General features: G+C 41.9%; 1 protein-coding gene across 3 annotated transcripts in view; it reads right to left on the bottom strand.

Moving 5' to 3' along the window:
* Positions 1-27,693, bottom strand: part of LOC129839784 (VPS10 domain-containing receptor SorCS1-like) — a 178,275-nt gene that overhangs the window by 4,879 nt on the left and 145,703 nt on the right. The window contains exons 13-26 of one of the 3 annotated variants that reach the window (XM_055907422.1): positions 27,378-27,469; positions 25,187-25,294; positions 23,263-23,380; positions 20,817-20,950; positions 19,377-19,490; positions 18,502-18,673; positions 18,068-18,254; positions 16,794-16,927; positions 16,033-16,156; positions 15,642-15,754; positions 9,019-9,153; positions 5,602-5,701; positions 4,823-4,928; positions 342-511 (exon numbers count right to left, since the gene is read on the bottom strand). In XM_055907422.1, the coding sequence (XP_055763397.1) occupies positions 342-511; positions 4,823-4,928; positions 5,602-5,701; positions 9,019-9,153; positions 15,642-15,754; positions 16,033-16,156; positions 16,794-16,927; positions 18,068-18,254; positions 18,502-18,673; positions 19,377-19,490; positions 20,817-20,950; positions 23,263-23,380; positions 25,187-25,294; positions 27,378-27,469 (1,807 nt within the window). Of the gene's footprint in view, positions 1-341; positions 512-4,822; positions 4,929-5,143; positions 5,242-5,601; positions 5,702-9,018; positions 9,154-15,641; positions 15,755-16,032; positions 16,157-16,793; positions 16,928-18,067; positions 18,255-18,501; positions 18,674-19,376; positions 19,491-20,816; positions 20,951-23,262; positions 23,381-25,186; positions 25,295-27,377; positions 27,470-27,693 lie in introns of those variants that run through there. The other 2 variants (XM_055907423.1, XM_055907424.1) reach the window with 2 other exon arrangements.

Consider the following 27,693-nt stretch of genomic DNA (forward strand, 5'->3'; position numbering starts at 1 on the left):
CAAAAAAGTAATACTTATTTTCCACCATAATTTGCAAATAAATTCATTAAAAATCCTACAATGTGATTTTCTGGAATTTTTTTTCTCATTTTGTCTGTCATAGTTGAAGTGTACCTATGATGCAAATTACCGGCCTCTCTCATCTTTTTAAGTGGGAGAACTTCCACAATTGGTGGCTGACTAAATAATTTTTTGCCCCACTGTATATGACAAGAAATGGCAGTAAAAGTTTAATTACATTTGTAGTACTGGACTTAGTAACTCATAAATAAGAAAAAGAAAAGAAAAGAAAGAAAAAGAAAGATTTACATTTTTTAAATAAAAGTGGCGTAGTCACTCACCGATGGGCCGTGTGTTCAACTCTGTGTCCATAAGCTCTGGAGAAGTCACCAGCTCCCTCGGAGTGTTCGGGGACACCAGGGTGCTTTCCGTAGGACTTACTGGACTCTGGATCATTTCTTGTTCTTTTTCGTTCTGCATCTGCGCATAGACGTTGAGGCCTGGGATCTTCCTTGAGGAAATATTTACAATGAGACGGGGGATAAAGACATTTGCCAGACTAATAAAATGGGAGGGATTGCCTGCATTGCCTGCCTTGGGGACCAAATAATTCTGATGCTCCTCTTTACAATCCAATAATGTGTAGACGCACCCAGGAGATATAACGAGTTCCCTTAAATGCTTTGTTTCGATGCCTTGCGGCCTTATGTATAATTTTTTGTATATTTGTATGTAAAATAGGATTATACTGTATGTCTTTGGAAGGCAGAGGGTCTGGGCAGAGGAGATGTACAGTTGAAGTCGGAAGTTAACATACACTTAGGTTGGAGTCATTAAAACTCGTTTTTCAACCACTCCACATATTTCTTGTTAACAAACTATAGTTTTGGCAAGTCGGTTAGGACATCTACTTTGTGCATGACACAAGTCATTTTTCCAACAATTGTTTACAAACAGATTATTTCACTTATAATTCACTGTATCACAATTCCAGTGGGTCAGAAGTTTACATACACTAAGTTGACTGTGCCTTTAAACAGCTTGGAAATTTCCAGAAATTATGTCATGGCTTTGAAGCTTCTGATAGGCTAATTGATGGGCTAATTGACATCATTTGAGTCAATTGGAGGTGTACCTGTGGATGTATTTCAAGGACTACCTTCAAACTCAGTGCCTCTTTACTTGACACCATGGGAAAATCAAAAGAAAACAGCCAAGACCTCAGAAAAAACTGTGTAGATCTCCACAAGCCTGGTTCATCCTTGGGAGCAATTTCCAAATGCCTGAAGGTACCACGTTTATCTGTAAAAACAATAGTACGCAAGTATAAACACCATGGGACCACGCAGCCATCATACCGCTCAGGAAGGAGATGCATTCTGTCTCCTAGAGATTAATGTACTTTGGTGCGAAAAGTGTGAATCAATCCCAGAACAACAGCAAAGGACCCTGTGAAGATGCTGGAGGAAACGGGTACAAAAGTATCTATATCCACAGTAAAACAAGTCCTATATCGACATAACCTGAAAGGCCGCTCAGCAAGGAAGAAGTCACTGCTCCAAAACCACCATAAAAAAGCCAGACTACGGTTTGCAACTGCACATGGGGACAAAGATCGTACTTTTGGAGAAATGTCCTCTGGTCTGATGAAACAAAAATATAACTGTTTGGCCATAATGACCATCGATATCTTTGGAAGAAAACGGGGGATGCTTGCAAGCCGAAGAACACCATCCCAACAGTGAAGCACGGGGGTGGCAGCATCATGTTGTGGGGGTGCTTTGCTGCAGGAGGGACTAGTGCTTTTCAGAAAATAGATGGCATCATGAGAAGGATAATTATGTGGATATATTGAAGCAACATCTCAAAACATCAGTCAGGAAGTTAAAGCTTGGACAATGACCCCAAGCATACTTCCAAAGTTGTGGCAAAATGGCTTAAGGACAACAAAGTCAAGATATTGGCGTGGCCATCACAAAGCCCTAACCTCAATCCCATAGAAAATTTGTTGGCAGAACTGAAAAAGCCTGTGCGAGCCTGACTCAGTTACACCAGCTCTGTCAGGAGAAAATGGGCCAAAATTCACCCAACTTATTGTGGGCAGCTTGTGGAAGGCTACCCAAAACACTTGACCCAAGTTAAAGAATTTCAAGGCAATGTTATCAAATACTAAATGAGTGGACGTAAACTTCTGACCCACTGTGAATGTGATGAAAGAAATAAAAGATGAAATAAATCATTCTCTCTACTATTATTCTGACATTTCCCATTCTTAAAATAAAGTGGTGATCCTAACTGACCTAAGACGGGGACTTTTTACTCGGATTATATGTCAGGAATTGTGAAAAACTGAGTTTAAAATTCTTATGGCTTGGGGGCAGGATTTCGACGCTGTCCTCAGATTAATCGCATGGTATGCTTTCACCTAAAGCCTTTTTGAAATCTGACAAAGCAGCTGGATTAACTTCTCTAGGATAGGGGGCAGAATTTTCACTTTGGATGAATAGCGTGCCCAGAGTGAACTGCCTCCTACTCTGTCCCAGATGCTAATATATGCATATTATTATTACTATTGGATATAAAACACTCTGAAGTTTCTAAAACTGTTTGAATGATGTCTGTGAGTATAACAGAACTCATATGGCAGGCATAAACCTGAGAAAAAATCCAAACAGGAAGTGAGAATCCTGAGGCTGGTCGATTTTCACCTCATCACCTATGCAAATCCCAGTAAGATATGGATCTGTTTGCACTTATATGTCAACACCACTAGATGTCAACAGTCTGTAGAACGTTGAATGAAGCCTCTACTGTGATGTGGGGCCGGATGGGAGGTGTTTGGCAGAGTGCCAGTTCCTGGTCACGCGCATTCCACATGATATCGTTCCGTTCCTATAGTTACTCCTATAGACACAAAGGAATTCTCCGGTTGGAACGTTATTGAATATTTATGATAACAACATCCTGAAGATTGATTCTCTACTTAGTTTGACAAGTTTATTCGACCAGTAATATAACTTTTTGGAAGTTTTCGTCCGACGTTTGCCTGGATCTGCGCGAGCGTTTGGATATGTGTACTATACGTGCTAACAGAAGTAGCTACTTGGACATAAATAATGGACATTATCGAACAAAACAACAATTTATTGTGGAACTAGGATTCCTGGGAGTGCATTCTGATGAAGATCATCAAAGGTAAGGGAATATTTATGATGTAATTTCATATTTCTGTTGACTCCAACATGGCGGAGAAATATCTGAGCGATTATTGCATTTTTGCTTTTCCGTAAAGTTTTTTCAAATCTGACACAGCGGTTGGATTAAGAACAAGTGTATCTTTAATTTTATGTAAAACATGTATCTTTCATCAAAGTTTATGATGAGTATTTCTGTTATTTGATGTGGCTCTCTGCAATTTCTCCAGATATTTTGGAGGCATTTCTGAACATGGCGCCAATGGAAACTGAGATTTTTGGATATAAATATACACATTATCGAACAAAAAATGCATGTTTTGTGTAACATGATGTCCTATGAGTGTCATCTGATGAAGATCATCAAAGGTTAGTGATTCATTTTATCTCTATTTCTGCTTTTTGTGACTCCTATCTTTGGCTGGGAAAATGGCTGTGTTTTTCTGTGGCTATGTACTGAGCTAACATAATAGTTTGGTGTGCTTTCCCCGTAAATCCTTTTTGAAATCAGACATGTTGGCTGGATTCACAACATGTATAACTTTAATTTCGTGTCTTTCATGTGTGATTTCATGAAAGATAGATTTTTATAGTAATTTATTTGAATTTGGCGCGTTGCATTTTTACTGGCTTTTGGCCAAGTGGGACGTTAGCGTCCCACATATCCCAGAGAACTTAACAAGAAGTTGATCTTTAAGCCGATGTATAACACTTGTATTTCTTATGAATGTTTATTATGACTATTTCTGTATTTTGAATTTGGCGCTCTGCAATTTCGCCGGATGTTGTCCAGGTGGGCCGCTAGCGGTACGCCTGCGCCAGAAAGGTTAAATGTATTTGGCCGAGGTGTATGTAAACTTCCGACTTCAACTGTAGTCGTGGTTTGTGTGAATCTGTACATTTCTGTTCATATGTGTTTGTTTGTATTTGATGCAAAAAAAGAAAGGGAACACATAAAAATAAAATATTATAAAAAAAGGAAGGCAATTCGACATTCTACTGTATAAACACATTTATGTTCTAAGATCTATACGTTGTTGCGCTCTCTCTCCCTCTTCTCTTTCTCTCTATAGATCTTGTCTCATTGACCCCTACTGCCCTTTTCACACAGAACTGTACCATGGTGGATGGAAATAATTTAACATTTCAGAAAGGTCAACTAGCAAAGCTCAAAGGGCTAAATATTGATAATGCCTGAAGGCTGACTGGCATTTCATTTGCGGACAGAGAAAATGCCTCGACAAAAGGATTCTAAGAAAGTTTAGATATAAGCCATTTCTCCCTTGAAACTGAAAGTTTTCACAGACGTTTGATAGACAGTATTTTTGTTAAATGCCAAATGTCTAGACACTCAGTAACTCTCAGTAATTTTACCCAATGTTCTTTCTGATATATAACCATAATTATACTGTGGCTCATAGCTCACAATTGGTGTCAGAAGTGGGATTAGACCCTAGTCGAAGAGTGAGATCATAGCTCACTCCTCAGTGTCCTAGCTAACTCAAAATGTTTTGTTAACACTCAGGAACTTTCCCACTTGGTTAGTAACATTCTCCCAACGTCCTGGCAACTTACAACCAGATATGGGTTATAGAGATCATCTCTACAGTATATCATGAGCACTGTACCTTTTGAATTTGTAGACGACAAATATCGCCAAACCCAGAACCACAACCGACAGCAGCATCAGCATGGCCGAGCCGCTGTGGTTCTCACTCGTGTCCACTAGGGGCGCTGTAGAGGTGGGAGACAAGAGTCACACAGTACAGTATACATTGAATTCCAAACAGTTTCGATAGAGAACAAGTAAATCATGCGTTTAAGAAGTCAACATGAAGAGAGACACCTACTAATTAATAAAATACAAAATATAACAAAATAATAAAAATATATGAAATTGTATTGTGATTACGTTTTTGATACGGTAAGTATTTATTGACTTCTCTTACTCTTTATCTTATAAGCCCCTAGGACAGTAGCAGCATCCCCAAAAGGAAGAGGCACACATACTTGTAACGATGCTCACTCTCTGAATGTCTCTGTGTAGCTACATGATGGGAGCCAATCAGACAACAGGGTTGGGGGGTGTTAGTTAGTCGCTGGGCAGGAAATAGACCTCCTGGGCCTGTATTCACAAAGAGTCTTAGTGTAGGAGTGCTGATCTAGGATCAGGTCCTTCCTTTCCATATAATCTTATTTGTTATGATCTAAAAAAAGGCTAAACTGATCCCAGATCTGCAGTCCTATTCTTGGACACTTTGTGAATACGGGCCCTAGCTCTCTATTTCTATCTAGAACTATCTCTATCCATCTATATAGTCATTAAAAAGACCCAGTTATCCTCAATACACCTAGCAAACACAAACAAAATGTAGGTATTTGTACTCGAAGAGATGCAGACACTTACCTGCTGACAAATGTGCAGCGTATACTGTGACCTGGACCCCAGGCCGAAGCGTGAACTGGACCAGGTTTTGGTTGAGGGCGCTAAGTAAGATTTCAGTGAGCTAGAGGTAGAGACAAACACGACAAAAAACATGATTTTAAAAAAGTATATGTGCATCGATTTACATAATTAGAGTATTGAGATTTCTAAATAAACGTATTGGAACTTTTTATATCAGAGATCTGTGAGAGTACATTTCACATTTAGCGTCTTATCCAGAGCAACTTACAGGAGCAATTAGGGTTAATTGCGTTGCTCAAGGGCACACGTTGTAGTCCTGACACCGACAACAATGAGACAGCCTATAGGGAGGTCAGACACCTGGCAGTGTGTTGCCAAGACAACAACCTCTCCCTCAATGTGAGCAAGACAAAGGAGCTGATCGTGGACAACAGGAAAAGGCAGGCCGAACAGGCCCCCATTAACATCGACGGACTGTAGTGGAGCGTGTCGAGAGTTTCAAGTTCCTTGGTGTCCACATCACCAACGAACTATCATGGTCCAAGCACACCTAGACAGACGTGAAGAGGGCACGACAAAAACTTTTCCCCCTCAAGAGACTGAAAAGATTTGGCATGGGTCCCCAGATCCTCAAAAAGTTCTACAGCTGCACCATCGAGAGCATCCTGACCAGTTGCATCACCTCCTGGTATGACAACTGCTAGGCATCTGACCGTAATGCGCTACAGAGGGTAGTGTGTACAGCCCAGTACATCACTGGGGCCAAGCTTCCTGCCATCCAGGACCTATATACTAGGCGGTGTCAGAGGAAAACCCAAAAAATTGTCAAAGACTGTTTTCTCTGCTACTGCATGGCTAGCGTTACCGGAGCGCCAAGTCTAGGACCAAAAGTCTCCTTAACAGCTTCTACCCCCAAGCCATAAGACTGCTGAACAATTAATCAAATGGCCGCCCGGACAATTTACATCGACACCCATCCCCTCCCATTTGTTTTTACACTGCTGCTACTCGCTGTTTATTATTTATACATAGTCACTCTACCTACTGTACATGTACAAATGACCTAAGACTAACCTGTCCTCCCGCACATTGACTCGGTACCGGTACCCACTGTATCGTTATTATCCTCATTATTGTTATTTTATTGTGTTACTTTTTATTATATTTGACTTTAGTTTATTCGGTAACTATTTTCTTAACTCTTTCTTGAACTGCATGCATTGTTGGTTAACTGCTTGTAAGTAAGCATTTCATGAGCCGAATACCTGTTGTATCCGGCTCATGCGACTGATTAACAGATGGTTCACCTATTCGGAGCGGAGATTCAAACCAGCAACCTTTCGGTTACTGTCCCAACGCTCTTGACCCCTAGTCTATAGGTCAACACTAAATCAAATCCAACTGTATCTAAACTGCATAAATCATCTCAATACACTTCACCATACAGTATAAGAGACAGAATAGAAGACATCTAGCAGTATTATTAAATAGTATAACCAGTAGAACTACTCTAGTCATATTATTGGTTCGTTTCAGAATGAGCTTCTTCTCATGCATACCATGCTGGGGTAGATCTTTCCACCACATACTTACTGATACTACACACCCCACGGCTCACTGCATCCTCCCTCCACCCAGAAACCCATTTAAAGTGAAAATATCTATGGATGAATCCGTGCCGGTTCTCACTACTTTAATACATAATGTAGGGCCTATTTGATGAAAAACCTGGTTTTTAGTCCGGTTTACAGAGCAACACGTAACCTTCTGCACAGAGAACGTGCAGTTTGGACATATATCAGACGTATCACCCTGACCTGGAGGCTACAGCTGGAATACAGTGTTTCATTTCATGATGCTTCCAATTTAGTCCGGACATGGTCCCCTGAATTATACCGTCCATATGATGTCAATCACACAAATGATGATTTGTACCATTATAAATCTAAACTGTAGCACATTATGTCAGATATGTCATTTAACAAAGTTGTATCCTTTCTACGTTGCATTCAGACCAAAGACTAAAACAGAGAATATATATGCAGGTCATGCATAGAAAGACCCTGGCTAAACAAATTCCCTTTTCCCTGTGGAATCCGTGTTATTTCTTTGCTAGGCTTCATTAATTTGATCTGCCTCATTTACCAAATTAATTGTGATATGAGTAGTTTCTCCCAGTCCTTCCAGCTTTTATATTTCTTACCAAGTTTAAAATTAGACTATAGCTATGAATAATTACTTTTTCCTCACTGTGTATCGGGGGTCACTAAATCTATTATACAATCTAATAAGCACAACCGCACATTACACGTTCAAGATGCAAACCTTGAATAAAGATGTATTGCTGGGGCCTGAGTGAGAAGGGTCTTGCCATAGCCAGGCTATCAGGCAGATTTGAGGGGGGGAAATACAATTCATTTCTTCCTGGTTCTATTCTACTCACATCTTTTTAATGATCATCCATTATCTATTATATGGACCTAGGAGCTAATTCAGTACATCTTGATGTACCTGCATCTTGATGTACCTGCTGCTGATTCAGTGGCCAGTATCAGCAGATACACTATCTTTGTCTGGGTTAATTCCTGTGAAAGACTGCAACCCTCGCCCTCTCACATAGAGATGACTCGGGGTATTCGACAGTAAAGTTGTCAGCAGTGACGACTTTTAAAAGCTTGTCACACTTATTGATGAGGCTAGATGATATTCTGCAGTGTGTGTGTGTGTATGTGTGTGTGTGTGTGTGTGTGTGTGTGTGTGTGTGTGTGTGTGTGTGTGTGTGTGGACAATATTGACATCTACTGGAGAAAATATGAACTCAGCCTTGAACATAAGTCCGTTGCAATTCTGTTTCCAGACCATGTAGCAGTACAGACCAACACAGCTATGTATTAGTGAAGAATGTTACAAAAATGAATATTTCTAAGCCTACTCATGTTTTAGTTCAGTGGAGACTTCTAAATTATGCCAAATGGAATAACAAGGAAATTAACAGATGGCAAACATGTTGGTGCAAGAAAACAAGCGCTTAGCTGTCAAGCCCAAACATCCAACAAGCAGAGTAATATCCCCCTGAAAAATAGCTCCAAATGTCATTCAGTGATAATTCAGAGTAAGTATTTGTCAAATTAACTCGTAAAAAGTATGCTCCTACTCCCACTCAAACATCTGGCATGAATCAATATAGGAACTTAATGAATTGAATTTTATGGTTTACTTTTATGGAAATGTAGTTGTCAGATACCCATTCTGGTAATATTTAACTTACAGGTAACACTGACAGATATAATGCTTTTTTAAACTGTTACAAACATGAATAAGCCGTTATATCATGTCTTTTGAATAAGGCTCAGGCCTATAATATGTTATTTCCATGTTTCAACTCACACAAAATGCCAGTTATTTAATCAATCATACCTGGTCTAAATGAGCGGAGTTCTTCTCCGGCTTGCCCTCTGTTAACTCTTTGTCTGGCAGGAGGAAAAACTCTGCTGCCGTGGGCAAACCTGGTAGGACGGTGACAAGGAGCCGCTCCGGGGTCACCCCTGTGGCCTAGAGAAAGATGAGGAGGAGGGAGAGAAAGAAGAGAGAGATGAGAAGGGAGAAGGGTAGGATGAGGAGTTGGGAAAGGAAGAGGAAAAGAAGAAGAGGGAGATGAGGAGGGAGATGGAGAGGTAGAGGAGGAAGATGAAGAGGAAGAGGGAGATGGAGAGGGAGAGGAGGAAGATGAAGAGGAGGAAGATGAAGAGGAGGGAGATGGAGAGGTAGAGGAGGAAGTTGAAGAGGAGGGAGAGGGAGAGGAGGAAGATGAAGAGGAGGAGTGAGATGGAGAGGAAAGGGAAGAAGAACAGAAAGAGGAGGAGTAAGAGGAAGAATTCCCCATCAACCATTTGGACCAGACTGGGTCGCTTTCATGTCACTAAGCACATCATCAGAGGAAAGCAGTGGCATTGAAAAATAGGAATTGTCTGGATGGTCGTAATTAGTGTGACTGTGATACATTGCTGCGATACTCACTGTGATACATTATTACTAACATCAATGAGACTTAGATCTGAAATGATCATACTACTCAGGTCCTGAGCTATTCGTAGCAAATATGGTACGATTTCCGTTCTCAAAAATACTGAATAGTATGAGCAATTCAATACATTTTGTGGAAACTACAATGTTTACCAAGCAGGTCATATGTTGTGTGGATTTGAATACACGGTGTATACAAAAGTATGTGGACAGCCCTTCAAATTAGTGAATTAGGCTATTTCAGCACACTTGCTGCTGACAGGTATATAAAATTGAGCACACAGCCATGCAATCCCCATAAACAAACATTGGCAGAATGGCCTTTCTGTAGAGCTCAGTGACTTTCAACGTGGCACCGTCATAGGATCCCACCTTTCATTCGTCAAATTTCTACCCTGCTAGAGCTGCCCCGGTCAACTGTAAGTGCTGTTATTGTGACGTGGAAACATCTAGGAGCAACAACGGCTCAGCAGAGAAGTGGTAGGCCACACAAGCTCACAGAACGTGACCGACGAGTGCTGAAGTGGGTAGCCCAGTACCGAGTTCAAAACTGCCTCTGGAAGCAACGTCAACACAAGAACTGTTCGTCAGGAGCTTCATGAAATGGGCATCCACGGTCGAGCAGCCGCACACAAGCCTAAGATCACCATGCGCAATGCCAAGCGTCAGCTGGAGTGGTGTACAGCTCCCTGCCATTGGACTCGGTTACTGCCCCAACGCAGTGGAAAGCGTTCTCTGGAGAGATGAATCACACTTCACCATCTGGCAATTGAATTGGACTGCCGACTGTGAGCCAGGCCTAATCGCCTAACATCAGTGCTCGACCTGTGAGAAAAAATACATATTTACCTGCTTCGTTTGAAAATTAATAGTTAACTTCTCTAGGGTAGGGGGCAGCATTCAGAAATGTGTATGAAAAGCATGCCCAAATTAAACTGCCTGCTTCTCTGGCCCAGAAGATATGATATGCATATAACTGGTAGACTTGGATAGAAAACACTCTAAAGTTTCCCAAACTGTTAAAATAGTGTCTGTGAGTATAACAGAACTGATTTGGCAGGCGAAAACCTGAGAAAAATCCATTCAGGAAGTTTTTTTTTAGTTTTCTATTCAATGCCATTACAGTATCCATTGACTTAAGACTCAAATTGCAGTTCCTATGCCTTCCACTAGATGTCAACAGTCTTTGAAATTGTTTCAGGCTTGTATTCTGAAAAATGAGGAAGTAAGAGCAGTCTGAATGAGTGGACCCTAAAGTGTCACAGAGCTTTTTCATGCGTGCAACCGAGAGAGTGCCTTTCTTGCTTACCTTTTATATTGACGACGTTATTGTCCGGTTGAAATATTATCGATTATTTAGGCTAAAAACAACCTGAGGATTGAATATAAACATTGTTTGACGTGTTTCTATGAACTTTACGGATACAATTCGTTTTTTCTGTCTGCCTGTTTTGACTGCGTTTGAGCTTGTGGATTACTGAAGAGAACGCGCAAACAAAACTGAGGTTTTTGGATATAAAGAGACTTTATCGAACAATAGGAACATTTATTGAGTAAATGAATGTCTGCTGAGTGCAACCATATGAACATCATCAAAGGTAAGGTATTAATTTTATCTCTATTTCTGACTTGTGTAACTCTTCTACTTGGCTGGTTACTGTTTGTAATGATTTGTCTGCTGGGCTATGTTCTCAAGTAATCGCAAGGTATGCTTTCGCCGTAAAGCATTTTAAAAATCTGACACCGTGGTTGGATTCACAAGAAGTTAATCTTTAAACCTATGTAAAATATGTTTTGTTTTCTGATTTTTTTTTAATAAGTGTTTCTGTATTTGAATTTGGCGCCCAGCAGTTTCACTGGCTGTTGAAGAGGTGGGACGCTAACGTCTCACGTACCCAAGAGAGGTTAACAATGATATGCTGAACAAATCGCAAGAGATTTTCATAACTAGTAGTGCTGTGCTTCTAAAAAGGGATGGCTCTCCTCTAGCCCCCTGCAGCTGGTCTGTGAGTATAACCAAGGACATACTGTGACCTGAGATGGAGATAGCCTGGATGGGGTAGAACAAACCCCTATTTGTTCTAATCATCATTTCTTCTGAGAAACTACGCTAGGGAGGGGTAAACAACACCCGGTGCACATAACCACAAGATGGACCCAAGGTGGCTTATGATGCCTCAATCTGCATGGGAGGGGTGGAACCAGCATGACTAAGCATTTTTAGGTTTGATATATACAGTTGAAGTCAGAAGTTTACAAACACCTCGGCCAAATACATTTAAACTCAGTTGTTCACAAATTCTGAAATTTAATCCTAGTAAAAATTCCCTGTCTTAGGTCAATTAGGATCACCACTTTACTTTAAGAATGTGAAATGTCAGAATAATAGTAGAGAGAATTATTTATTTCAGCTTTTATTTCTTTCATCACATTCCCAGTGGATCAGAAGTTTACATACAATCAATTAGTATTCGGTAGCATTGCCTTTAAATTGTTTCACTTGGGTCAAACGTTTCGGGTAGCCTGCCACAAGCTTCCCACAATAAGTTGGGTGAATTTTGGCACATTCCTCCTGACAGAGCTGGTGAACTGAGTCAGGTTTGTAGGCCTCCTTGCTCGCACACGCTTTTTCAGTTCTGCCCACAAATTTCTATGGGATTGAGATCTGGGCTTTGTGATGGCCACTCCAATACCTTGACTTTGTTATCCTTAAGCCATTTTGAAAGAACTTTGGAAGTATGCTTGGGGTAATTGTCCATTTGGAAGATCCATTTGTAACCAAGTTTTAACTTCCTGACTGGTGTCTCATAGAAATGTTTATTTAAAAATATATATATATATTTCTTACCTTTATTTAACTAGGCAAGTCAGTTAAGAACAAATGTGTGTTTTCAATGACGGCCTAGGAACAGTGGGTTAAATGCCTTGTTCAGGGGCAGAACGACAGATTTGTACCTTGTCAGCTCAGGGATTTGATCTTGCAACCTTTTGGTTACTAGTCCAACGCTCTAACCACTAGGCTACCATATGTCCCATATGTCTTTTATGACTGATGTCTTGAGATGTTGCTTCAATATGTCCACATAATTTTCATTTGTCATGACGCCATCTATTTTGTGAAGGGCACCTGTCCCTCCTGCAGCAAAGCACCCCCACAACATGATGCTGCCACCCCCGTCCTTCACAGTTGGGATGGTGTTCTTCGGCTTGCAAGCCTCCCCCATTTTCCTCAAAACATAACAATGGTCATTATGGCCAAACTGTTCTATTTTTGTTTCATCAGACCAAAGGACATTTTTCCAAAAAGTACGATCTTTGTCCCCAGGTGCAGTTGCAAACCGTATTCTGGCCTTTTTATGGTGGTTTTGGAGCAGTGGCTTCTTCCTTGCTGAGCGGCCTTTCAGGTTATGTCGACATAGGACTCGTTTTACTGTGGATATAAGTGCTTTTGTACCTGATTCCTCCAGCATCTTCACAGGGTCCTGTGCTGTTGTTTTGGGATTGATTTGCACTTTTCGCACCAAAGTACATTCATCTCTAGGAGACAGAATGCATCTCCTTCCTGAGCGGTATGATGGCTGTGTGGTCCCATGGTGTTAATACCTGCATACTATTTTTTGTACAGATGAACGTGGTACCTTCAGGCGTTTGGAAATTGCTCCTGAGGATGATCCAGACATGTGGAGGTCTACAATTTTTTTATGAGGTGTTGGCTGATTTCTTTTGATTTTCCCATGATGTCAAGCAAAGAGGCACTGAGTTTGAAGGTAGGCCTTGAAATACATCCGCAGGTACACCTCCAATTGACTCAAATTATGTCAATTAGCCTATCAGAAGCTTCTAAAGCCATGACATCATTTTCTGGAATTTTCCAAGCTTTTCAAAGGCACACTTCTGACCCACTGGAATTGTGATATAGTGAATTCATTATAAGTGAAATTATCTGTCTGTAAACATGTTGTAAAAATGACTTTTGTCATGCACAAAGTAGATGTCCTAACCGACTTGCCAAAACTATAGTTTGTCAACAAGAAATGTGTGGAGACTCCAACAGAAGTGTATGTAAACTTTATTTTTTCTTCATTTTACCATTATTTTACCAGGTAAGTTGACTGAGAACACGTTCTCATTTGCAGCAACGACCTGGGGAATAGTTACAGGGGAGAGGAGGGGGATGAATGAGCCAATTGTAAACTGGGGATTATTAGGTGACCATGATGGTTTGAGGGCCAGATTGGGAATTTAGCCAGGACACCGGGGTTAACACCCCTACTCTTACGATAAGTGCCATGGGATCTTTAATGACCTCAGAGAGTCAGGACACCCGTTTAACATCCCATCCGAAAGACGGCACCCTACACAGGGCAGTGTCCCCAATCCCTGCCCTGGGGAATTGGGATATTTTTTAGACCAGAGGAAAGAGTGCCTCCTACTGGCCCTCCAACACCACTTCCAGCAGCATCTGGTCTCCCATCCAGGGACTGACCAGGACCAACCCTGCTTAGCTTCAGAAGCAAGCCAGCAGTGGTATGCAGACTTCAACTGTAGGATCTCTGTTTTTTTAAGTATTGTTGAGCTTTCGGTCCAACACACAAGAGTGTGTGTTCGACCAGCTTCATTATTGCAATAATTAATCAATATTAATCAAAGATGATTGTTTGAAGAAATGACAAAGTCTCTCTCACTTGGTTAGAATTTCCACCACAGACCTCACTAATGCTCTTGTGGCTGAATGTAAGCAAGTCCCTGCAGCAATGTTCCAACATCTAGTGGAAAGCCTTCCCAGGAGAGGGGAGGCTGTTATAACAACAAAGGGGGACGAACTCCATATTAATGTCTACGATTTTGAAATGTGACGTTTGCCGAGAAGTCCACATACTTTTGTTCATATAGTGCATGTCCCTCACACTGACTGGTGATAGTATTCAAAGCTACAGTTCAGCTGGTTCTAAATTCACCAAACCATGACAATCAGACATTCAGTGAGATTTATTTGTGCATGTATGGCCTCAACAAATACGAGCCTGAACTCACAGGCGACCAGAAATTCCATAGTTCAATGTGACAGGGAAGGCAGTGCAACAGCAATTTAGAATGTACTTGAAGTAATTTCCCCTTGCCAGTTAACATCTCAGTCACGACCTGAGGTCACAGGGAATGTATTGTACAGTGGGCAACAGACTAAATACACTGAACCAAAATATAAACTCCAAAGTGTTGATCACATGTTTCATGAGCTGAAATAAAAAATCCCAGACATTTTCCATACACACAAAAAGCTTATTTCTCTCAAATGTTGTGCACAAATTTGTTTACATCCCTGTTAGGTGTGGCATATCAAGAAGCTAATTAAACAGCATGATCATTCCACAGGTGTATCTTGTGCTGGGGACAATAAAAGATCACTTTAAAAGTGTAGTTTTGTCACACAACACAATGCCACAGATGTCTCAAGTTTTGAGGGAGCGTGCAATTGGCATGCTGACTGCAGGAAAGTCCACCAGAGCTGTTGCCAGATAATGTCATTTTCATATCTCTACCAGAAGCTGCCTCCAACATCGTTTTAGAGAATTTGGCAGTATGTCCAACTGGCCTTACAATCGTAGACCACTTGTAACCACTCCAGCCCAGGACCTCCACATCTGGCTTCTTTACCTGCGGGATCATTTGAGGTGGGGGCGGGGGAGGTGTTGAGAAGTATTCCTGTCTGTAATAAAACCCTTTTGTGGGGATAAGATATTTGTGATTGGCTGGACCTGGCGCCCAAGTGGGTGGGCCTATGCCCTCCCAGCCCCACCCATGGCTGTGCCGCTACCCAGTCATGTGAAATCCATAGATTTGGGCCTAATTAATTTATTTTAATTGACTGATGTCCTTATATTGAACTGTAACTCATAAAAATCGTTGAAATTGTTGCATGTTGTGTTTATATTTCTGCTCAGTGTGTGTGCGTGTATGTGTGTGTGTGTGTGTCTGTGTGTGCATGTAACATACAGTTAGATACAAGGACCACTCACTTTGACCATGGAGTTCTTGATGACTCTGCTGACGTCCAGTCTCCATTCGGCCACGTCGGGGTTGTGGTCGTCCAGGTTAGATGAGAAGGCTAGTAGATGTGACCTGAAATATTCTGCACAGAGAAACAACTATATGATGATCAGCTGATGACGATGCTTTTCTATTTCTGTCCTATTGTCTGAAATAATGAATGTGTCAAATGAATGAGGAGTAAACAATTACTTTTAACTACTTCTAAACAGCTACTTTAAATCGTACTTACTAGCCAACCTCCAGTGCATTAAAATCTACAAAGTCAACTAGAAACCAACCTCCAGCAGTATACATGGCTGTCTGGCCATAAAAAAAAAAATATATATAAACATTTTAAAAAAACAGCTCACTGCTCACCGTGGACAGCGATGGTTTTCCGGTCCTGCAGGATGGCGTTCCCAGCGGACACCTGCACGGTGACAGTGTTGACGCCTTCCCTGGAGAACGTGCACGCCACGCTCCCTTCCAGGGTGATTATCGGCTACAAAGAGAAAGAGAGGAGACAGGGAGAGAGAGAAAGAGGGGAAGAGAGGGGGGAGGGAGAGAGAGAGGAGAGAGGGAACGAGCGGGAGAGACAGAGAGCGACCGAGAGAGGGGAAGAGCGAGAGAGGGGAAGAGCGAGAGAGGGGAAGAGCGAGAGAGCACAGGGGTTCCCAAGAGAGGCCCTTATCAACCTTGTTAACATCTCACACAGGCACTATTTACACTACAGAGGTGTCAGCCGGGAGGCAGGCAGGCAGCCACACACATAAACACAACCCACATCGCCCCCCAAGGAACCATGATCGCAGCTGTGCTGCATAGAACTGTCCGGGGAGAGTTCCATGAGACACCAGCAGTTCTCTATGTCGTTACTTGGATCTCCATTTGTTTTTGAAATAGCTCAGACATGCTAATTCTGGATCATTTCCTCATGTACTAGAATAGCTAGCAGCTGCATTAGTAGCTAAACTCGTTGCCCAACCAAACAAAACAAATTCTGAATTAAGTCAGACAAATATTGCTCTAATTTGTAAACCTGATACAAATCTTTCTTTATGTCACTTTATCTTACAGCGTGAAGGATGAGCACACAATAAAACTACAAGTCCCAGCAGTATTGAAGTATCTTATCTTACCTCAGTGTTATTTCCGAACCACCAGATGTAGGTGACTGTTCCCACTTGGCTAGGCCACAGCACAGCGGTGAGGTTGACTTCCTTACTCTTCACCGCCACAAAGGGAGCGGAGAGATGGATATACTCCAGCTGACCTACTCAAAGTAACAAAAATACACGACAGTGAACCCACTGAGACTGACTCCACAATGTTTTGGGGCCTCTAATGAAATGGATAAAGTTGCATTCAAAATGATCTGCCCTAAAAATGCATCACAGTGAACTGACTGAATCCACAAAGTAAGTTTGTAGCCCCTTATAATATGAAATGAAGGCACAAAAAATACATATTACAGTGAACCGATTGACTCCTTAAAGTTTTGGGGCCTTTAATTACATGAAGGTAAGCAGAAAACTTCAGAGTATCCGTCTACGGGCCCCTTATGAATTGAAGGCACATAACAAAAAAAATGTGAGCTGCATTCAGAGGATCTGGTCCATTCTGGGACGTTGTGGTCGCCATCTGTGTGTTATTTTTCATCCCTGGCACTCCTGAGTCCTGGCTGGTCCCCATTTGTAACGTCTGGCACATCAAGATGGACAGATTGCAAGGTCCCACAGCTCCCTGATCAATAAGTCAACTACGTTACATCTGTCACCCACAAAACCACCAGGGGGGGTCAGCCCCATCATCACAGAGAAGACGGGAATGACTTGCATGTTAGAGTTAGAGTGGGGGTACCCTGAAGGGGTATTATATAGAGAAAAGGGCTTCGGTTTGACTGGAATTGTAATGGATTTAGGCTACCTTCATCTCCACTGATGTCGGACCATGACATGCATATTACACAAACAGATAACAAATATTACGTTCTATGCCACTGTTTCCCAACCCTGGTCCTCGAATAACCCCCAACAGTTCACATTTTTATTGTAACCTTGGAAAAGCACACCTGATTCAACTTGTCAACTAATCATCAAGCCCTCAATGAGCTGAATGAGGTGTGTTTGTCCAGGACTACAATACAAATGTGTACTGTTGGGGTACTCGAGGACCAGGGTTGGGAAACATTGTCTGCAAAGGAACAATTTTGTGTGTCAGAATTGTATAACTACCTCACTCAAATGTCTGTAGATTACGGGCTACACTGACTTAAGGTAAGGTACAGTTAGGTAAGCTAAGCTAAGCTAAGGTATGTAACTACACTCACATGTTAAAGGTTGAAGACCAAACATGAAGTATGAAGGTTGAAAACCATGACTTGGCGAACCCACAGTGAGAGAGACAGACTCACATGTGACGTGGAGGTACAGCACCGCGCTCTCCGACCCCAGGCTGTTCTCTCCTGTAGCGGTCACACGGTAGATCCCGACAGCCTTGTAGACGTGCTTGACCCCATTCTCAATGGAGCTCACGTTGGAGTAGGTCAGAGCGTGACCGTCCCCGAAGTCCACCATGATGCTGGTCCTGGCTCCGTCGCCCTATACAGGAAGTAACAGTCATCAACGGTCGAAGAAAGAGAACGCTACTCTTACACTAGCTACTGTAGGTACTTCCATTAACATGTTATTTAGTAACACTTTATACGAAGATGTAATGGCATAGTAAGAGAATAGAGAGTATTTTGTTGCTATTACAGACGTGGAGAGTTGACATACATTTTACCATACTGAGTTAAAGTCAGCGCCCGGTCTGAATGAACAGGGAGCCAGTTACTGTATTGCTCACCTCTTCAAGAAACACCAGGAAGGTGACATTGGTGCCCAGCGTAGCTGTCAGCTTTCCTTCACTGGTGACGAGGTGCAGGCCTTTGGGGGCCTGGGTAGGACAATGCTGCCTCCTGGCCGTGTACTCTGCTATCACGCCCGCTGTGCAGTTATTGGACACAACCTTCCTGTAGCTGGATGTACATAGGTCACAACTGCGGTTAGAGGCTTTGCTGATGGATACATGAGCATAGAGAAGAATGACCTTAGCAGGTTGGCGGGTTGGCTATTGAGAACACATTCTCTTACAATAATGTCCTCTCATTTGAAATATCCTTATTCCAAGCGTACCTTTGCGGTTTGAATTAAATAGTGAATGAGTGTACATACAGATGTAGGAACTTAATTTGAGACAGAAAATAACCTTTTACTACAGTGGGCTAAATCAGGGTCACACTGTGTGATTATTGGTAGTCTTGAACAAATCTACTTCGAAACAAGAATATACATCTCACACACAAGGTTATGGGCTTAAAAAAATAAGACACTTGTACCATGTCCGATATACAGTTGAAATGTATTCAATTTAGAGTTTGCATCCCAAAATTACTATTTATATACACATTACAGAAGGCTGAAATATACCAAAACTTTTTGACATAGAAACACCGGATTGTAGTTGTTTTTATGAAAAATATGACGTCAGGAAAGGGCTACTGAACATTTTTGTAAGGATTGATAAAAGAATTTGTAGCTTCAGAAGCCCTTTTAAACCTCAAATACACTACACATGTTACATTTCCTACATTGCAGGAAAGTTCTCCATCAACAGGGTGATCAAATTAAGATCCAACATCTGTAAGAGGCTAATGAGAGTCCTGGGAATAATCTGCTTACCCTGTGCTGTTGATGAAAGTAGTCCCTGTGGTGCAGCTTCTAGACATCGACGATGGTAGGAACCAAAAGGCAGGGGTGCACTTGCCGTCACTCCGCCTATCGTAGCCATAGTCACTGTAATGTTTGGATCATACCAAAATAAACAGTTGAGTGAAATGCTACACAGTAAACTTCTATAAGTGATTCAATTCCTGACTCATACTGGTGACCCTGGAGTGAAAATAATTTAAGAATTTCAATGGCACTTATTGATTTTACAGAAATGCTGTAATAATATGATTGTCTTTTTAAACAAAGTTGTTTATGCTACATTAATAGCATTAACACAGTCGAGTGAAATTCTATGACGTTTGCTTTGATACATTTGATTTATGTGACATAGAGGAATTGTCTTTGAGGGTTTGGGGTGGGACTCTGCACTGGGTCCTGAAAACACATCTCAAACAAAACTTTTTTAAACACAGCTCTGGTTTGTTTGTCCTATCATTAAAAGGCAACGTTGCCAGCACGCGCGTCCTCAAAACGATCGGAACAAATTGGGCCAATTAGGCCGACATGCACACAGTTGCAGAAGTGTTGTGATAGTTAATGAACGCTATTAAGCTCAATGATTAATCGTCTCTTACTAAAACTCATTCCAAGTTTACCGCCTCACTCAAGGGGCCCACGGATTTGGGAATTAACAAAAGCAACATTAATAATACTGATAGATAATTCAAAGAAATGGATTGTGAAGTTTGTAGCAGATATGCTTTGGGAATGCGTCGTCGATGAACAGAGAGTCACTGGCAAAAGCTGAAATCCACAAAAGCAGTGACGGAGTTGGTTTGTTTCTTAAACGTATGGTGACATTGTAGGGAAGAGCAATGGCAGACATTCAAGGAGAAAGACACACACACACTTCAATATCCTACTCCCTATCCCCATGCAAACTTGGATTCTTTCAACCCTCCTCTCTCTCTGTGCTTTTTCCATCATTCTTCGACACACACAGCTTGGAGTGGTGCAGTTGACTGCATTCCATTTAGCCGGGGCAGCCTCCAAGAGAATCCAGAAGCTAAGTCTCCTCTGCAATTCTAATCTGGAGTGAGCTTCACCATGACGGTGATCCCTTATCTTTTCATCCTTCGCTTCCAGGCTTCTTTTTTTCATCCTCCACTCCATATGCCAGTGGTATATTGATAGGGCGGCTTAGGTAGAAGTTGTAACGCTAGATGTGTTTGTGTTCGAGTAGTGTGTTGGAGTCTCTCCTCAAGTACCATCAGCCAGTTCAGGTTATTTGATCTATTCCAGTACTATTCCATTCAAGTAAACCGTTAAATTGTGTAATGTTTACTACGTGTATTGTGTGCCAGTTTACTTACATTGTATTTACACTGTACCTACTTCTGCATTATTTAGGGATAATTAATGTGAAGCGGGACCCATCTGTCTACTCACCACTCAAAGTCAGCCTCTGTGCAGTCGCAGGGCGCCGAGGTCATTGTGACCGAGTACGTCTTACCCATAACGCACCTGGCTATGGGCTTCAACTTCCTGTAGATTCTTTTCACTCCCATGATGCATGGTTCGCCCTGTGGATATATTTACGAATTGAAAAAAAAAACAGAAAAGGGTTGTTTTTGTTCCATTTCCCATCGCCATAAATAATTTACTGCAGTGCGGTGAACCATGCCTGTATCATCATGTGTGTGAAAAGGCATGCCGTTGCTTTTCCCTTTACATGGGCTTATTTTGCATCGCTGCCCACTGAGGCTTATGTTGTGTGGTGTGCTAGCGGTAAGCAATGCTAAACTTAAAACACTTCGCTCTCTCATGTATCCTACACCCAAGCTGTTGCAGCTCGCTTGACTTAGTTTCGGAAAAACATTAGGATTTTTCGTTTTGGTACATAGGGCCTTGCTGGATGAATCTAAATATTTTTTTTAGGGGTGAAATAGTGGTTCTGCCATTCTCTCTCCTAGAGTCAGATGGTTTAACAGGAGGCTAGAGGAGTGTACCCTTCAGAGGCAGAGTTGGTTTTCTCTCTCTCTCTCTCAACATGATAACACAAAAGGCCTAACTGGGTCCAAATGGTCTTAAAGCCACAATTTGCCATTTCAACACCTTACCCTGCCACAGACTGTTGCTTTAAAAAAACACACCATAGCCTTTCCTTTGGGCCAGTTCCCAATCTGCTCTTCAATGTTTACCTCTATAACTGGATTGGACTGTTTTCCACTTCCATGGCTATATGTTTTGATCGTTAGGGCCAGCCCAATCATATAGATGTCTGAGTCAATTATGGTAGCTCAGTCAGAATAAAGAAGCACTCTGTCTCATCCTTATGTTTCGCTCTGGGTCTGTCTAGGCTTGAGGTGGAGCATTCGCTCTGGCTCAAACGTATGCAGTGTTTTATAAAGAGAGTTGTAGAGACATACATACATCAGCAAGAATTAAAGGGAGTATGCCTAAGTGCTTTTGGGCCTGAGGGAGAGAAACGCCCGGCAGCTGTCCAGCGCACACTCAACAGCTCAACACAAAGCAGAGGATGGAGGGAGGGGAGTGATCAAGCAGTACACTGCATGTCGTAACTGTCTTTCATCCGATTAAGGGTCTCGGTCTATCTAGACCTCTCTGTCAAGTAAATAATAAGAGATGAAGGTTTGTGGGAATGGCCACAGAGCACACATAGTAGCAGTAGGGGCGGCATGTAGCTTAGCGGTTAAGAGCATTGAGCCAGTAACCGGGAGGCTGCTGGTTCGAAACCCCAAGACGACTAAGTGAAAAATCTCCCAATGTGCCCTTGAGCAAGGCACTTTACCTGGGTAAGAGAATATGCTAAATGACAAAACATTTTATGTCGCAGGTTAAAGACACGTCGGGCAGAAATCGCTCCGCCGTTTCCTGGTTGCTAAAATTTGAATAGTTAATTAGAATTAGCCTAATTTCAGTTCATGTGACAAGTATAGTGTAGAGAATCATTGTAACATCTAAACCGCTGTGAAATATATTTTCCCGTAAACAAAAATACTGTGTTTGAAGCTGGTGTACAAAATTGTCAGTAAGACGCAAAAACAAAAGTTATGAACAGGAGGCATAGAAATAGCGCACATAGAACATATCTACCACTTCTTAAGACTTGCTTTCAATGAGAATGACAGATCTATAACTCACATTTCTATGTGCATTTCTTAACGTTAGACATATTTTTGAAGAAGTCAGAGTAAGTTACAAGTTTAATCCCCATCTTAAAAGTTTGGGTGACACTTCAAAGTGTAAGATATAATGTAAGTGCAATATATAAAGTGCTCACAACTTCTTGCAATGGAAGTTCTTTGCTCATGAAGCACTGAGAGGGGGGTTTCTAGTGTTCTACATGTTAGGAGCTATCCATGGCTGAAATGACCAGGCTGAGGAAGGCCTCTGAAACCAGTTTTCTGCAGACAGAGTTACAGTTACAGTTGAAGTCAACGTTAACATACACTTAGGTTGGAGTCACTAAAACTCATTTTTCAACTTCACTCCACAAATTTATTGTTAACAAACTATAGTTTTGGCAAGTCGGTTAGGACAAACTTATTGTGGGAAGCTTGTGGAAGGCTACCCAAAACGTTTGACCCAAGTTTAACAATTTCAAGGCAATGCTACCAAATACTATTTGAGTGTATGTAAACTTCTGACTCACTGGGAATGTGATGAAGGAAATAAAAGTTGAAATAAATCATTCTCTCTACTATTATTCTGACATTTCACATTCTTAAAATAAAGTGGTGATCCTACCTGACCTAAAACAGTGATTTTTTACTAGGATTAAATGTCAGGAATTGTGGAAAAACTGAGTTTAAATGTGTTTGGCTAAGGTGTATGTAAACTTCCGACTTCAACTGTATGTAGGTGCCATTACCCGGTTGTGTAGGTGCCATGTCTGGTAATCCCCCTCTGTACATCTCCGGTTGAAGATGGACCTGAAGTCAATCTTGACCAGCTGCCACTCGGACCGGTGACTGACGTGGCCAAAGATCCTGCAAACAGCAAGGAACCTTACAGCTGCAGCAGAAAAGGTACACTAGTATCTGGTTGTCAGATAGCAAAGCCACAGCAGCTGTGAACACTGATAGGTACACTACACTGAAACACAGCAGTATGGTTATAATGATTAGGGTGACAGAAGGTGGCAGAGGGAAAAACACTAGTCAAACTAAGGAGTGTCAGGTACGGCACCCATATTAGGAAGTCCCTCAGTTGTCAGACCGAGGCATCAGTCAAGACCAGTCACTTCTGAGCTGAATAAAATATACTTAGTTGGATAGAGGAATGTAAAAGTGTGGAGTCAACATTTTCTTTGACTTGGATGAACATGACAGTTATTACTAAAAGCTTTAGAGAAATTGCATTTGGCAACTAATGGAATGTAAATGAGTCACTTAACAAAAAGAGATATGTCTTACAGGGTGTGTATTTCCCTCAGATTCAACACAAACTTCAACCAAAATTCAAGGTCATAACACCACACAAATTAACATTCACACGTAGCAGAAAACATTCCTTCTCAGACAAAATTGGGTGGGAGTTTTACTGTAATTGACCTCCTCTCTCTGCTAATCAAACAACACATTTATCACACTCAATCCATTAATTAACGGACTGAGCTGCTGGTCTACAACTGTCACTAACTGTAAAATCATTATTAATTGATAAGAAAATGGTCTGAAATGAACAAATGATAAATAATGAGGTGTCCATACACAGAGAAAAATAGTAGACATTTCATTTTTTTTCTCGATGAAAAGCTGTAGTAGGCTGTCAACAATCTCCTAACAGTATCATATCCCACAGTCCTGTCTGTCTCAGCTGGTTCAGAGAAGTGCACTCTGGGCCTACAGGGAGAAAGTCCTATCTTATCCTATCTTTTCCTTCCATCTTCCTCTCTCTCTGTCTCAGTCGCTCTCCTCATCTCTCTCTCTCTCTCTCAACTCTCTCTCTCCCCACTTTTGTCCTTCCCTCTCCCGGTCTCAGCAGCTGTGGCCTATCCTTCTGTTGCCGTGCTGACTACAAAGTCAACTGTCTGTCTGTCACTCAGTTTTCGGTGATGACAGGTGTTAGAAAACACTGATGTAAGGGCTACGGGAAACCTTATGCAGCAGCCGTCAAAGTTTTACACCAAAAAAGTACAATAAGAGCAGTATCATCTCATGTAGTATAGCTAAGTGGGTCATTCTAGAAGGAAATAAGTTGTAGAAAAGACGGAAAACTTCATATGCCATGTTTCTTAAAACTATTGAGTCAATGTTGCTACATAATGCAGAAAGAACTTTCAGAGCCCTACTTTCCTATTCGGTCCTTTAGCCATAGTCTATTTTATTTTTGATGATGTTCCTCATGTTCTTCAAAACGGAGTGCTCTGCTGTCGCCGGTCTCCCGACACCACTGATGTCTCTGTGATCATAATCCCGAGACAGATGGTTTTGATGTGAGGCTAAACCTTGAGAGGGATCTATTCCATTCATGTTAGGGAAAATGGGCAGCCAGCGCTGTCATTACTATCAGGGGTTTGGATACGAGCAAAACTCCCACCCTCGCACACAACGTCAACACATCTAACACGGTCACGGTTCATTCAATCTCAATTCATTATGTTAACACATCAAACATACTGTATATCTGCAATCAGATGGGATTTGATTTTACTGTGCGGTGTAGTGGTATAGTAGTCTATTCGGACAACATACAGTAACACTTCTGGGCCAACGTTTGAATCCTTTTCGGCTCGGAGTTTCCCCTTACCGTTCTCCCTCTCATTCAAAATTGGGTAAATGAAGTTGATTTACGTCATGATGAGAGTCTCCTCCCCCGGCTCCCCTAGTAACCCGTCCACAAACAGGGGCGACATGGTGAAACTGTATTTATTCCACTCTCTCCCCTCGTCGAAACTCATCCTGTGGGAGGAACCATAGAAAGAGAATGAGAGCTATTGTATTTTCTTCTGTATCTCTATGGGAGAGACCATAGCAATAGAATGAGAACTCCATTAATGTATTTAACAGTATTATAAACTCAGCAAAAAAATAAAAATCCCTTTTTCAGGACCATCTTTCAAAGATAATTTGTAAAAAATCCAAATAACTTCACAGATCTTCATTGTAAAGCGTTTAAACACCGTTTCCCACGCTTGTTCAATGAACCATAAACAATTAATGAGCATGCACCTGTGGAACGTTCATTAAGACACTAACAGCTTACAGACGGTAGGCAATTAAGATCACAGTTATGAAAACTTAGGACACTAAAGAGGCTTCTACTGACTCTGAATAACACAAACGAAAGATGCCCAGGGTCCCTGCTCATCTGCATGAATGTGCCTTAGCTATGCTGCAAGGAGGCATGAGGACTGCAGATATGGCCAGGGCAATAAATTGCAATGTCCATACTGTGAGACGCCTAAGACAGCGCTACAGGGAGACAGAACGGACAGCTGATCGTCCTCACAGTGTCAGACCATGTGTAACAACACCTGCACAGGATCGGTACATCCGAACATCACACCTGCGGGACAGGTACAGGATGGCAACAACAACTGCCCGAGTTACACCAGGAACGCACAATCCCTCCATCAGTGCTCAGACTGTCCGCAATAGGCTTAGAGAGGCTGGACTGAGAACTTGTAGGCCTGTTGTAAGGCAGGTCCTCACCAGACATCCCTGGCAACAACGTCACCTACCATCAACAACCCTACCCTCGCTGGACCAGACAGGACTGGCAAAAAGTGCTCTTCACTGATGAGTCGCGGTTTTGTCTCACCAGGGGTGATGGTCGGATTTGCGTTTATCGTCGAAGGAATGAGCGTTACACCGAGGCCTGTACTCTGGAGCGGGATCGATTTGGAGGTGGAGGGTCTGTCATGGTCTGGGGCAGTGTGTCACAGCATCATCGGACTGAGCTTGTTGTCATTACAGGCAATCTCAACGATGTGCGTTACAGGGAAGACATCTTCCTCCCTCATGTCGTACGCTTCCTGCAGGCTCATCCTGATATGACCCTCCAGCATGACAATGCCACCAGCCATACTGCTCGTTCTGTGCGTGACTTCCTGCAAGACAGGAATGTCAGTGTTCTGCTATGGCCAGCGAAGAGCCCGAATCTCAATCCCATTGAGCACGTCTGGGACCTGTTGGTTCGGAGGGTGAGGGCTAGGGCCATTCCACCCAGAAATGTCCAGGAACTTGCAGGTGCCTTGGTGGAAGAGTGGGGTAAAATCTCCCAGCAAGAACTGGCAAATCTGTTGCAGTCCATGAGGAGGAGATGCACTGCAGTACTTAATGCAGCTGGTGGCCACACCAGATACTGACTGTTACTTTTGATTTTGACCGCCCCCCTTTGTTCAGAGACACATTATCCCATTTCTGTCAGTCACAGAAAGTCTGTGAAACTTGTTCAGTTTAAGTCTCAGTGTTTGAATCTTGCTATGTTCATACAAAAATGTACACATGTTAAGTTTGCTGAAAATAAACGCAGTTGACAGTGAGATGACGTTTCTTTTTTTGCTGAGTTTAGTATTTTCTGCTGTATCTTTATGGTAGAAACCATAGCAATATAATAATAACACATACCATAACTGATGGGCCGAATTAGAACATATTATAGTGTATAATATTACAGTATAATATGCATCTCTATGGGAGAAAACAAACATCTTCTCCAGTGTCTTATCAAATTGATAAAAACTGAATTTGAATTATTCCACCATGACATAGGATATGAGCACTGCATTTCTAAAGGCACTGAAAGGCAAGGCTTACATCACGTAACAAACAGGGAAAGGTGAAATTGAATAGCAATCGTCAAAGGAGGAGAATATCTCACCACCTACTGGATTGGAATTACACTAATAACTTCCTATGTTCTTAGACATGCTCATTACACTATCAGGCTTGTGGGAACGTGAGGATTGAGTCTTCCTCCGAGAGAGAGAGAGAGTTGATGCAAACAATGCCAAATTCTATTTCTCTAATAGAGATTCACCATAGGTGTCGGATGGGGAGTGGAGTGTGTCTTATAGCCACCAGGGCCCCTCCTTGGTCCAGGTAGAGAACACTGTACTCCTCATCAAAGATCTGAAAGGCAAAAGGTATGAAGTGTGAACTCATTATATGACTAGCGTTATTGATTACAAGACATTTTTGTTTTAGTAGTGGACTTTAATGTTGATGAAAGAGTAACCTAATGAACGAAGGTACACACACATAGGCATGCACACACATACACACCCCCCTTACACACATCAGATGTGGTGTGACGTTGCCGTGTCAATTCTCTACTCATTATTTTTCATCTGCGT

The sequence above is a fragment of the Salvelinus fontinalis genome, chromosome 40 (assembly GCF_029448725.1).
Source record: "Salvelinus fontinalis isolate EN_2023a chromosome 40, ASM2944872v1, whole genome shotgun sequence".
NCBI classification, from domain to species: domain Eukaryota; kingdom Metazoa; phylum Chordata; class Actinopteri; order Salmoniformes; family Salmonidae; genus Salvelinus; species Salvelinus fontinalis.